The 13,886-nt window shown below is 48.9% G+C and overlaps 1 protein-coding gene across 5 annotated transcripts in view; it reads left to right on the top strand.

Moving 5' to 3' along the window:
• TRANK1 (tetratricopeptide repeat and ankyrin repeat containing 1) overlaps positions 1-13,886 on the top strand; it is a 101,568-nt gene that overhangs the window by 22,649 nt on the left and 65,033 nt on the right. For all 5 annotated transcript variants that reach the window (XM_086720388.1, XM_086720390.1, XM_086720389.1 and 2 more), the window contains 6 exons: positions 902-1,028; positions 4,069-4,219; positions 7,887-8,005; positions 10,714-10,797; positions 11,044-11,182; positions 13,680-13,814. In XM_086720388.1, coding sequence (XP_086576514.1) covers positions 902-1,028; positions 4,069-4,219; positions 7,887-8,005; positions 10,714-10,797; positions 11,044-11,182; positions 13,680-13,814 — 755 coding nt within the window. The remainder of the gene's footprint in view (positions 1-901; positions 1,029-4,068; positions 4,220-7,886; positions 8,006-10,713; positions 10,798-11,043; positions 11,183-13,679; positions 13,815-13,886) is intronic.

Below are 13,886 nucleotides of genomic sequence, written 5' to 3'. Positions count from 1 at the left end.
CTTCGACATATGGACGGAGAGGCACAATTTAGTCCGCAGCAGGGGCACAACTTCCCGGGGAGAGGGCAGCTCCCGTTAGGTCGAGGGCGAATCTGGAGAACAGGGCCATGGGAGCCCCTAGTGGCAGCCAGTGCTCACTGCAGCTGTGGATGGCTGCTCGGCCCAGGTTATGTGGGCGGGACACCTGCAGTCAGCCCCTGCTGATCGATCACCCACTGACCGCCCCACTGCCTCTTCTGTGCACCTCTGGGGCTTCATCCCTTCAACCTAGGGGGACAGAAGCCGGAAACAAAGCACTGACGATGGGGCAGTTGTAGAGGTGATGTTCGCTTTGCTTTTTATTTGTGCTTATCTGCATCACCTAACTTTAAAAAAAAATTTTTTTTAACGCTTACTTATTTTTGAGAGACAGAGAGAGAGAGACAGAGTATGATCAGGGGAGGGGCAGAGAGAGAGGGAGACACAGAATCCAAAGCAGGCTCCGAGCTGTCGGCACAGCGCCTGATGTGGGGCTCAAACCCATGACTTGTGAGAGTATAACCTGAGCTGAAGTCGGACACTTGACTGAGCCACCCCAGCGCTCCAGGACCAGTCACCATTTTCACAGAAGCTTCACCAACGGTCTCTAAAAAATGAAAAGATCCGTGGAGATCAGTCAGAGGTAGAACCAAGGTGTTGAGAATGTCTGTCATGAAAAGGAGCAGAGGATTTGGGAGTGGTTGCACTGTGCCAGTGCCCCGGGATTTCTGGGGGCTGGAGGGTCAGATGTGATCGGTGTAATTGGGACCTTAGCTGGTGATGGTGGCAGTCAGCCCCAGAATTGTGACCTCAAAGGTGGTTTTCTGCATTTGCAGAAAGATGTCTCGGGCTCTCCTGACCACCGGTTGGTTCTTTCTGACAGGGTTCCCCCCAGGGAGCTGGCCGTCCTGCTGTGCAACAAATCCAGTGCATTTTACAGCCTCGGGAAATGGAATGAGGCCTTTGTGGCGGCCAAGGAATGTCTCCAGTGGGATCCAACCTACGTGAAGGTACGGGGACAGCTGGGGGGCCCTGCCTCCTTCCTCCCTTCTTTTTAAAACGGAAATGCGAGGAGTGCATCTCATTCAATCCTTTGCACTTTACACAGGTGCCCGTAGGGCGTGTGAGCCTGTCTGGAGAAGACTGGGAACACTGAGGGCCAGGTGTGGCAATGCCCTTGCAGGTGGAGCTCGTTGTGTTCTGATGTAGTTTCACCACTACTCGTAGTCTGAAGAGTACTTTGATGTTTCCGAGTCTCATTTGAGCTAAGCTGTGTTGCAGGTGCAAGCTGGGTGCACCCACGTGGCACCGATTACTTCTTCCGAAGCACTTCTTACTTCGAAATCAGCTCCCTTGGAGGGATGGGGGTCGGGGGAGGTTCGAATGGCCAGCAATCCACCCCCACCCCCACCCCCCCACCAGGGGCTAACAAAGATCGGTAAATGAGTATTTAAATGAGTATTTGATTGTTTTCCGCAGCTAAAATGCTGTCAGAGTTCTTCCTGCCTCAGGGTGAACAAAAGGCCAGGGAGACCCCAGCCCAGCTGTTGAGTAACTCTCGGTCAAGTTAGGGAGAGGACAAAAAGCAAAGGCGGAGACCATAAAGGAGTTGCCATTCTGGAGCCATCTGAGGCACAGACAATTAAGTGTCACGTGAGTGATACGGACCATTTACGGCGAGGCTCCAAGGTCAGAACCGCACGGGCCTTTCTCCCCGCTGCTCTGCTGGGGGGCAGACTGGTTTCAGCATGGGAGGAAATGCACTTCCTTCCTTAAGCCTTCCTTTCCCCGACTGTGTAGGGGGAGTGGCTGCTTAGGTCTCAGAGTCGCTTCAAGGATTAAGGAGACCTTGGTTCGAGTCGTTGGCACTCAGGACGTAGGAGTTTGTATCGTCTTCTCAGTGATCTGCATTTTGTGTACGGAACAGTGGGAAGGGGCGAGGGGTTTGGACCTGCATGTTCTCCATCCTCGAGGGAGGGATTTGCCTATTTTACCTTCAGCCTTTCCTTAAAAAAAATTTTTTTTAAACATCTGTTCATTTTTGAGACTGAGAGAGACGGAGTGGGAGCGGGGGAGGGGCAGAGAGAGGCAGACACAGAATCCGAAGCAGGCTCCAGGCTCTGAGCTGTCAGCAGGGCCCGATGCGGGGCTCGAACTCATGAAGCGCCAGATTATGACCTGAGCTGAAATCGGATGCTTAACCGACTGAGCCACCCAGGCGCCCCTATACATTTTTAACAGAGCGGTAAAGCGTGGAGGCGGGACAGACAAAGGAGAGGGGTTTAGACTTCGGGGGCTGCAGACTGTGGGAACGCACATGCACACACGTGGGGGAAACTCATGAGAGGGGCGATAAGGGCGATCTTAGTAATGTTTAGCAGCGCTGGGCCGGCTCACTGCCAATGTCCGTCTTGTTCATGGCCATAAAAATTCCCTGGGAGAGAAAATTTATGGCAGTCCTCATTTCTTAGGCTTTCTGCTTTTACTCGGATCAGGGGAGCTCCAGGAAGGTTTCCTTCCACGTCTTTCGAATCTCAAATGCCTTGGGCTCAAGATAATCCTTAGGCCCAAGTGCCATATTTTGGGGTGGCATATTCTGAACCCCCTTCCTCTCCCCACCAAAATAAAAGATGAGAGAAACTAAAATCTGAGGAAGGGAAGGAAGCGGGGAATTCTGTATCCAGCTTACTGGGTTGGGCGAAAAAAAAACCCAGACATTCTCCCAACCCTTTTTTTTCTCGTTGCCATCTAATGACGTTTCAAATGAAGGTGAAAACAAATCGATAGTCAGAGATTTGGTGTTCAGTGGAATTTTTTTTTAATTTTATTTTTTTTAAAAATTTTTTTTTCTCAACGTTTTTTATTTATTTTTGGGACAGAGAGAGACAGAGCATGAACGGGGGAGGGTCAGAGAGAGAGGGAGACACAGAATCGGAAGCAGGCTCCAGGCTCTGAGCCATCAGCCCAGAGCCCGACGCGGGGCTCGAACTCACGGACCGCGAGATCGTGACCTGGCTGAAGTCGGACGCTTAACCGACTGCGCCACCCAGGCGCCCCTTAATTTTTTTTTTTCAACGTTTTTTTTTTTTTAATTTATTTTTGGGACAGAGAGAGACAGAGCATGAACGGGCGAGGGGCAGAGAGAGAGGGAGACACAGAATCGGAAGCAGGCTCCAGGCTCCGCGCCATCAGCCCAGAGCCCGACGCGGGGCTCGAACTCACGGACCGCGAGATCGTGACCCGGCTGAAGTCGGACGCTCAACCGACTGCGCCACCCAGGCGCCCCTGGTGTTGAGTGGAATTTTTAAGTGCCTGCTTTTTGTGTGAACCCAGTTGGTGGACACCTTTCATTATCTTAGAATGTTGTCGTGATGGATCCTGGTGTGGGTTCCTTTAGAGAATCAAAGAGGGGGAAGGCACTGCCATTTTGTTCCTACTCAAGGCACACCATTTTATATAGGCAAGAGTCCGCCATTTTCCTCCAACAATCATTGTAATTTTCCTCTCCACAGAAATAAAAAATTTTTGCCCCCGGTACACAATGCCTATAACGTGGAGCTCGATATACCTCAGCGCTTGTCCTGACAACTTTTTTTCCAGCTGCGTACCCGTGGAAGTCGTGTTGACTTTGATTGAAAGGAGCAGGGAACGAGTTCTGTGTTTACATGACAATCTCATTCTTTTCTGGAACACTGTCGTCGGAGGATTTTTTTTCATTCTCTTCTTGCCAGGGCTGTGATTTGTTGCGTGAATAACTAAGCCACACATGTACTTGGAAGCGGGCCCGCTTCCTTCGCTCTGTCCTATGTTAGATGCAGTAGAAGTCATGCATTTGGAAATGATTGTTTTCTTGGCAGTTAAAAAATGACGGGAAAACTGTGGCACGGAACGTAACGTGGAAATCCTGTAGCCAGTGCTTGTTAGAAATCTGTGTTGACACAGAAGTGAAACCTCCCCAGCTCATTTCCCCATGTCATCAATCTTGCCTTTCCTTTTAGCAGCTGGTTAGAGGGATGGGTGAGTTATGGGTTTGCTTTTCTTCTGTCCCAGGGATACTACCGGGCTGGTTACTCCTTGCTGAGGTTGCTTCAGCCTTACGAAGCTGCTCGAATGTTTCTCGACGGTCTGCGACTTCTCCAGGGCAGCCCGGACCAGATCCAGATTGCTGATTTCCTTCTGGGAGTCTTTACCACTATGGGCAGTAAGTTGTAACCGCGGGAAATCTGCCTTTCTTCCTTCCTTCTCCTTCCTTCCTTCCTTCCTTCCTTCCTTCCTTCCTTCCTTCCTTCCTTCCTTCCTTCCTTCCTTCCTTCCTTTCTTCCTTCCTTCCTCCCTCCCTCCCTCCCTCCCTCCCTCCCTCCCTCCCTCCCTCCCTTCTCTGCCTATCCAGCTTGGTATCGTCCTGTCTGAATCAGGCTGTTGTCATCCTAACTTCTGTTTATGAGTCTTTATGTCTATATATCTGCCCTTGGCCGATTTTCTCTGACTCATTGATTGCTTGCTTGCTTGCTTGCTTGCTTGTTTCCTTGCTTTGGAAGGCTATCCAAGAAGGGAATTGCTTAAAAACAGAAATGCTGCAAAGGGATTGGGAAGGGTGGGAAACAGGAGTGGCCAGGCTGGATGACTCAAGTATAAATGACTGAGAAATTCTTAATGAAGTATCGGTCTAACTTTGTGATCAAGTGATGTATTATAGGAAATGTATAAAAGGGAAGAATTTTCTGACACTGGTCTGTTAGAGAGGTACTTCAGAGGCTCCTTGACTTGCATATTTAAAGTTCCTAAGTTTATGGCTTTTTCCTCATTTTGGCTGTATAGCAAACTGTTTGAATCCACAGTTGTGCCTCCCTCCCTTCCTTCCTTCCTTCTTTCCTTCCTTTCTTCCCCCCCTTTTCCCTTCCTTCCTCCCTCCCTTCCTCCCTTCCTTCCTCCCTCCCTTCCTTCCTTCCTTCCTTCTGTCTTTCTCTTCCCTCCTTTCTTTCTTTCTCCCCCCGCTCTTTTTCTTTCTTTCTTTCTTTCTTTCTTTCTTTCTTTCTTTCTTTCTTTCTTTCTTTCTTTCTCTCTCTCTATGCCCTTGTTATTTTATTTGAATGGCTCCTGGAGAGATAATTCCAGGGGGTTTCTTTGTGGCTGATGTATGCAGTTTGAATGAAACTGATTTTCACATTAGAAAGCATTTTGGAAGTTGGGGTGGCTCAGGTTCTTGTAAAAACACCGAAATCGTTTTGCAGAAATCACTTAGAGCTCCGCCCCTCTTGTTTCAGACTTCAGTTTTCTGTGTTGCTACTGAGAGATCTTTCCCGATTCATACTACTCGTTTTATGTGAGTTGTGCTCTTTCCTATGATTTTTGCATGGATTTATCCCATACATGGAGGCAATATTTTTGTTCGCTGTCAGAATAGCCCGGAAGGGCTGATGGAGGGTCCCGCGGAAGCTGCCGCGGTGCCCGGCGTCTCGGCCGCTATGGTCAGTGACGCACGGGGGCTTTCTGCGTCACTGCCTTGAGTTATTACTCTAATGACCTGGCCTGTGAGCCGGCTTTGTCAGTGGCCTGGATTAGACAAAGACAGAAAGCCGTAACACAATGTAATGTACTCCCTGCCAGTGACCACGGAACTCTTTCTGTGTTTATCTTGGCGCAGTCTAAAAGTTCTGCCAATGACCAGCCCATTGTTTTATATATTGTGTTTGATCACATTTAAGATTGTACCCATTTAAGATGTGCCACTGAAACAAATGCTTTGCCACTAAGAGACAAACTCAATCGTCACACACGTCCCGATTCTAGAGATGTTAGGATGTGAAACATGGCACCTGTTAGAACTGTGGGCAAATGGTCTTTGGCTTTCAGAGGCGGGGAAATAAATTCAACTGTGACAGAGCCACCTGTTCCCACTGGGAGTGTGGGAGAGCAACTTGTGTGGTCTGTGGCCAGCATGCCACAGATTTTGGCAAGTTTGGCACAGATGGGGGGTGAGAGCCGCATCAGGCAGTGAATGGGGGGGGGTTGGAGGTAGACACAGCCACGTCCACCCAGCAGAGAAATGGAAGATGCCCAGATGAGTGCTGATGGGTCACAGCTTTCCAGGCACCCTTTCACTGCCATGATGGAGCCTGTGTCCCATTCCTCTGAACCTGATGGCTTGGCCATTCCCCTTCGATCCCTCATGTCTTTTCTGCATCTTTGTGAAGTCACTGTTCGTTCTTGGCGACTGCTCCCCTAAGAAATCTGGACGGTTTCCATTCTGCTCCCATCCTGAGAGCGGCATGTCGTAGGACTCTGTAGGGCAACTCATTCCAGACTTTTATACCAAACGACTCCTGTTTGGAGGGTGAATGGATGCCCACGGCCCGATTTCTAAAATTTGAAAAATATGCTTATGGAAATTTTGTATCCTTTTGTGCAACATCTATTTATTTTGATAGTTACCTGTCTGTGGAAATTGATAATCCTGGAGGAGGTGCCATGCTATTCTGGCACCTGCCTCATCCCCTTAGATGATCTCACCCATGGGTTTGAGAAATGTGGCTTTTGGAGGATCATGAGATGCATTGGGCCACTAGGTTAGAAGAATGTGTGTTGAATAAGAGAGTTGGTGGATCTGGGTTCCCATCTCTGTTTTTGTCGTTAACTGGTTGCGTGATATGCCATGAAGCCTTGCCTCGCTTGTCTCCGTTTCTCATTGGTTGGGTGAGGATAATATTTGTCACATCTTTCTTTCTCTTTCTTCTTCTTCTTTTTTTTTTTTTTTATAATTTCTTTATTTTTTAAATTTACATCCAAGTTAGTTAGCATCTAGTCAACAATGATTTCGGGAGTATATTCCTTAATGCCCCTGACGCATTGAGCCCATTCCCCCTCCCACCACCCCTCCAGCAACCCTCTGTTTGTTCTCCATATTGAAGAGTCGCTTATGTTTTGTCCCCCTCCCTGTTATATTAGTTTTGCTTCCCTTCCCTTATGTTCATATGTTTTGTATCTTTTTTTTTTTTTTTTAATTTGTTTTTTTCAACGTTTATTTATTTTTGGGACAGAGAGAGACAGAGCATGAACGGGGGAGGGGCAGAGAGAGAGGGAGACACAGAATCGGAAACAGGCTCCAGGCTCTGAGCCATCAGCCCAGAGCCCGACGCGGGGCTCGAACTCACGGACCGCGAGATCGTGACCTGGCTGAAGTCGGACGCTCAACCGACTGCGCCACCCAGGCACCTATGTTTTGTATCTTAACATGCCTCATATGATGTCACATCTTTCTTAAGGGAAGTGAGTTGTTTTTTTTTTTAACTTTTTTGAGCTTCTATTTCTTCCTCTCTAAGTGGAGGTAATAGGCAGTGCCTTGTTGGTATGTTTGTGGGATTAAATATTAGCACATATCACTGGGCTTCACATATAGAAGAGCTAAGTGAGTATTAGCTCACATTATACCGCTTAACCCTTGGGGCATTGAGTTTATAGGTGAACTTAAAATGATTGCTGCTTCAGTCAATCATATAGGACTTTTACTTTAAAAGGGCCTCTCTTTCTTTTTTCTTTTTTAAAAAGTTTATTTATTTTGAGAGAGTGTGTGTGTGTGTGTATGTGTGAGCAGGGGAGGGGCAGAGAGAGAGAGGGGGAGAGAGAATCCCAGGTAGGCTCTTCACTGTCAGAGTGGGGCTCTAACCCACAAACCATGAGATCATGACTTGAGCCTAAGTCAAGAGTCGGAGGCTCAACTGACCAAGCCACCCTGGTGCCCGAGAATGCTTCTCGTTCTGATATCTTTAATTTGCCATTTGTTTATGTGTGGTCCTAAATGGAGGACCTTTTCCCAAATGTTCTAGACTCTGCCTGGGTTAAAATTTCTAAACTATGGAACTTTCTTTCAGGCGACCCCATTGTTTTGCAAAGTTTCTTGCCCTGTTTCGATCATATTTTTACTACTGGATTCTCAACAGAAGTGTGGCAATCTGTAATAGAAAAGTTGGCAAAGAAAGGATTATGGCACGTAAGTAAAAGAGATGACTGTCTTGTGGGAAAAGCACATTCTTGATCAAACAGATTCTTTCTGCTGGCACTGGGGAGGGGGGTTGTAATTTATTATTTGTTTATCTTGATGCCAAAGTAACTTTTTAACTGACACATCATTAAAAATGGAAAGTCACTGAGGTATATTAATTAGCCAGTTTTTTTTTAAGATAGGAAACGTATTCAGAACACCTATAATAATATTAGCTAACGTGTATCACCCTCTCTCCTTGCACTATGTCTCCATGGTCATCCCAGAAGTGTAAAGTCCAGATACCAATGGTAATATGGAATGAGGAAAATAAATTTTGGAATGTTCATCTTCATATAATCTTTTTTTAATGTTTACTTATTCATTTTGAGAGAGAGAGAGAGAGGCAGAGCACGCGAGCAGGGGAAGGGCAGCAAAGGAGGGAGAGAGAGAGAATCCCACACAGACTCCACGCTATGACTCCCTCCCGATGTGGGGCTTGAACTCACAAACCATGAGCTCATGACCTGGGCTAGAATCAAGCATCGGACACTTAAGCAACCGAGCCACCCAGGCGCCCTCATGCAATCTCTTCTATATTGCATTTGCTAGTGTGGGCTCAGGAGACCTGCCTGTGCTGCCCCCCGCGCTTCCGTGTAGGCTTAAGGGACCGCTGCCCGCAGGTAGCAGTGAGGCTGCAGGAGCCGGCCCGAGGCGGGGAATCCGTGGAAGGGATTCCCGGTGCCCAGCGCACCCGCAGCCTGGGCTTTGGTGTGACACAGATGCCTCCTCGAATCATCATCTTCCACTTTCTGTTTTGGACCAATTATTTCCCCTCTGGGCCTCATTTCCGCGTTTGTAAGTTTCAGGCTATAAACTTACTCCCTCGGGACTTTGGTGAAGTTTAGAAATACCGGAGCAAGAACGCCTAATAATAATATTAGCTAATGCTTGTCAGGGGCTTACGATGTGCCAGGCACTGAGCTAATGGAGTTTCATGGTAGCTGGCTGTGCTACGTGCCCAGTGCATAGTTGTCATGGATGGTGGCCTCTCTGTGCTCGTGAAAAGAGCCGGCCGAGGATGGGAGTTAGGTCAGGAAGGGCCTGCTGGGCTTTCTAAAGCCTGGCAGACCAGAAAAGTCACTAAAATCCAGGGCAAGCCGTAAGGACTCTAGAGCTAGGCAGGGCAAATGACTTTAGAAGACAGAATTCTTCAATTTTTAGAAAGTTCGTGGATTCCACCGGAAATCTAATGAAATCTATGGGGTCCTAATTTTATACACACACAGTTATGGCTATAGTTTCAGGGGGTTCATGGGACATCCGCTAAAATCCAGCCACGAGTTCCCTGAAACTCAGTCCCATATTCCAAGGTCTTGAGAAAGCAGGTAGGTAGGGAAGGGAAGGCCCAAGAAGGCAGCCCAAGGGGCAGGTGCACTTGGTCCAATACTCCAGCAGTGGGGCCCAGGTCATTTTCACATATTGGAAACAGAGACCAAAAAAAAAAAAAAAAAAAAAAGAAGCCGGGTCAGCAATCAGGATTGTTAGAACCCTGAGTATGTCATCTGAGATTGGGGCCTGTGTGTTCAGGGTGAGCAGTAAAGAGAGGGCAGCAGGCTGAAGGAACCTGCAAACAAGATGTGGCCATAGGCTCAGTCGCTGTGGTCCCCATGTCCACTGGGCATACATGAGGGAGACTGATGCGGAGCCCGGGCCCCAGTCACGGCCATACCAGAACCTGGAGCCCTCAGACCTGTTGGCACACCTGGATGGTCTCAGGAGGGACCTCTCTGTGTGACCTAGGACAAATTGCTTAACCTTTCTGAGGGATTCAGTTTCTTCACTGACTCTAGTTTGGGTCAGTGGTTCAACAACTGGCTCTCTGCGAGAAAAAGGCCTGATTTGTAGTGTTTGTCAATCTTCGTAGCATCAGTACTCCAGCCATGGCCAACCTGAAGCCACGAACAGGGCTACCGGGTGTGGAATTGGGGAGAGATGGGCAGCCGGCTGTCACTCGCTGATAGGGACCTTTCCAGCACACTCTGCTCGGCGGGGTCTAACGGACCCCAAACACTTGGGGCTTATGAAACACCCGTGTGCTACAGAATTAATTGGGATGAGATGCTTGTGAAGGATGGGATTCCTCTGCTTGCTCGGCTTTAAGAATTTTGCAGAGAATCACTTTTTTACCCACTCTGCCCTCGGCAACGCTGCTTAACGTCAGCTGCTCCCGTCTGCAGCAGGCTTCGAGGAAATGTGGAGAGAGCTTAGCTGTCAGCAGGAGCAGGACATCGGCCGGACGGAAGGACTTCGATTATCATGGCTCAGGCTGTAAAGCTTGGCACGTAACTTAAAAAGAGCGACGGGGTTGGGGCGCCTGGGTGGCTCAGCTGGTTAAGCATCTGACTTCAGCTCAGGTCATGATCTCAGTTTGTCAGTTCGAGCCTCGCATCAGGCTGTCTGCTGTCATCACAGAGCGTGCTTCATATTCTCCGTCCCCATCTCTCTCTGCCCCTCCCCCGGCTTGTGCTCGCTCTGTCTCTCTCTCAAAAACAAGTAAACATTTAAAAAAAAGAGAGAGAGAGAGAGATAGGGCTGGAGGGTATTTTGTTTTGGTTTTTGCTTGTTTGTTTTCACCCCGAAGGTAACGTTTGTTCCAATAACCTATGTGGAGAGCATTATTATTCCAGGTTTTTCTCTTTCTCCCTTCTCACCAGTCGTTCCTACTTCTGTCAGCGAGAAAGGACCGGCTACCCCAAAATATCCATGTCCCAGAGTTATCACTGAAGAGTCTCTTTGAGGTGAGATGGCTTCTTGAAACATACGGTTTTAAGTCAGGCCACTTGGGGCTTGTATTTGGGACCTCTGCTTGTATAAGGGGACTTCAGCTGCCTCACTGCATATCGGTTGTTTATAATGATCTCAGGCATGGGCCGCAGCGAATCTAGGTTTTGCTGATCCCAAATTTTATGAGTGAAGGGGTTTGACGTTTAATATTGATGTAGTGACTTCCATGATTCTTCCTTTGTGTTTTTCTTCCCCCCCAGAAATATGTCTTCATTGGGCTTTACGAGAATATGGAACAGGTGCCCAAGCTAGTGCAGTGGCTCGTCTCCATTGGTGCGAGTATTGAGACGATAGGACCATACCCTCTTCATGCCCTCATGCGGCTCTGTATCCAAGCAAGTGAGTGTTCTTCTGGTTCACCCCACCCAAGCCGCCCTCCCGGCTCTGAGCTCCGAGCTCTGCTGAATTTAGCCGCTTGAATTTAGCCACCAGAATTTAGCCAGAATTTAGCCACTTGAAGGTGGAATGTTCAAACGATTTGAATACTGAAATGGTTTGATTATTCAGATGAATAAAGGCAGCTGGGAGATAGCATTGTTTGGTTTTGGTTTTGGTTTTAAAACGTTTTATTTTTTTATTTTACAGAGAGAGAGGGTGCGAGCAGGGGGAGAGGGGCAGAGGGAGAGACAGAGAGAGGGAGAGAGAGAATGCCAAGCAACCTCCAGGCTGTGAGTGCAGAGTCCGATGCGGGGCCGAACTCACAAGCTGTGAGATCATGACCTGAGCCAAAGTCAAACGCTCAACTGACTGAGCCACCCGGGCTCCCCAGACAGCCTTGTTTTTATTTCGCCCGGGATCTAGTAGCTACAGGGGCCCAAGCTGAAAGGATTCTGTGTTCCTAGACAGATCCTGGCAGCACAGGGGCTCTGAGACCCGAGGAGGGACCTTGGGACAGACAGCCTTTGCTGGGCGGAGCTCCCCGAGCCGCGGAAGGCACGTGTGGTCTTTCCCCTTGTTCGGGTTCATTTTCTCTCTAGCCGGAGAGTCGACTGCTTCAACACTCTTCAACACTGGCTGTTGTTGATAGTGCCTGCTGTGGTTCTTTTAAAGGACTCCGATTTTCATAGAATTCTTTTTTTTTTTTTTTAAGTCTTCACCACTTGGCTATAGGAGTTCAATTTGAAAATATTTAAATTTTATCATTCACACACACACACGCACACACGCACGCACACACAAGATAAAAGCTTGTTTTTCTTTTCCAAACATGTACGGCACCAGAGTTAGACATTTACCCGTACTGTTTTAGAGCCAGAAGAGGCAAGAGAATTGTCCAGACAGTCTTCCTCTTCTAGGCTGGATTGCCCTCCTGGGAATGAAGGAGTGAGGGGGGTGGGCAGGGCCTTCAAGACCTGGGCCCCCACTTTCCTTTAACCAGATTTCCATTTCATGTACTGTGGAGTCCATGAAATGTTTTATTCTTGCGCAGGGACTGGTGGATCAAACATTTAAAAGTAAAGTCTGACTAAAAGCAATTTGGTCCAATCCTTCTCAGTTTTTTTAATTTTTAGTTTTGATTTTTGAAGGGCAGAGCGGGAGAGAGAGAGAATCTTGAGCAGGTTCCACGCTCCGTGTGGAGTCCAATTCTGGGCTCGATCCCACGACCGTGGGATCACGACCTGAGCTGAAATCAAGCGTCGGACGCTCGACCGACGGAGCCATCCGGGCACCCCCAATCCTCCCAGTTTTAAACTAGGAATCTGGAACCCAGAGAAGTGTGCCTCTGGTTGTGAAAGTCATGATTCCCCGCTGTGTCTGCTCTTTACGTTAGCTCCCACGGGTACAGGCAGATGTCAATACGATCAAGCGTTCAAGGTTATCCCTGATTTGTTTCTCAGAGGAAAACTCTGACGTGGTGACAAACCGTGTTCAAAGAGTTGGCGGAAGTGTGTGGCTTTCCTTGATCCCAGGAGCTCCAAGGAAGGAACTTGGGAAAATAACTTTTAAATATATGTCCTATCGGGGCTCCTGGGTGGCTCAGTCAGTTGAGCGTCCGACTCTTGACTTCAGCTCAGGTTACGATCTCACAGTCATGGGATCAAGCCCCGCACCGGGCGCCCAGCTGAGCGCGGAGCCTGCTTGAGATTCTCTCCCTCTCTTTCTGCCCCTCCCCTGCTTGCATGTGCGCTCACGCACATGCGCTCTCTCTAGAAATAAACATTAAAAAATATTAACCTTGATTAACAGTCTTATTAACAGTATTGATTAGGGTAACCTTTTCAGATACTGACCTGCTTTCTGACACGGGCACTGTTGCGCTGCCTGGAGCCTCTTTACGACTAGTGCCCCCATCCCCTCCTGCTGTTCCACAGCTGCCTCCTTGGCCAGAGAGCTGCTCTTGGCCAATCAGCCCCCCATTCTCTGGAGGCGCTCCCCCCCCCCCAACCACACCCCCTCCCTAGAGGTGCTCTGGAGCTCTTGACTGACTGACACCAAGGTTAGCCCCTGCCTCCTCGTGGGTCAACACCGTGGTGCAGCCCACGCTGCAGAGCTCCCTGTGGGGTCAGGCTGAGGCCGACTCAGGGGAGACCACATCTCTGCTCGCCTCCTTCCCCTGCCCCGCCCTGCGTCCCTCACGCTCTTTCTCCTGAGCTCCCCGTCAACAACTCACACGTACAAGAACCCCGGTCTTGGGCTCTGCTGCTCGGAAATCTGGCTGAAGTTAGAACTCATCCTTTTAGTTTACAAGCTCTGTGTCTCCCATTCCCGTGGTGAGTGGCACACATGTGTCAGAGTCCCCATTCGGCTCCCTCAGGATGGGACGTGTTGATGTGCTTTCAGATTGATTTTCTGTGTGTGGAAAATAACATCAGGAACTCATTTTAATTCCCTTCAGAGGAAAACCATCTTTTCAGGTGGTTGATGGACCACAAGCCCGAGTGGAAAGGCCGCATCAACCAGAAGGACGAGTGTGGTTGCACCGTTCTCCACGTCGTTGCCGCGGCTCACTACCCAGGATACCTCATGAAACGTAAGTGGCGACACCAGGCTGGAGGGGGTGCTGTGGGCTGGATGACCTCAGGCATTAGAGAGCCTGACCGCA

This window comes from Puma concolor, chromosome C2 (assembly GCF_028749965.1).
Source record: "Puma concolor isolate L17-30 chromosome C2, mPumCon1.1.hap2, whole genome shotgun sequence".
Taxonomy (NCBI): Eukaryota; Metazoa; Chordata; class Mammalia; order Carnivora; family Felidae; genus Puma; species Puma concolor.
Note: the sequence above shows the minus strand (reverse complement) of the source record. Positions and strands in the feature narration are given on the sequence as shown.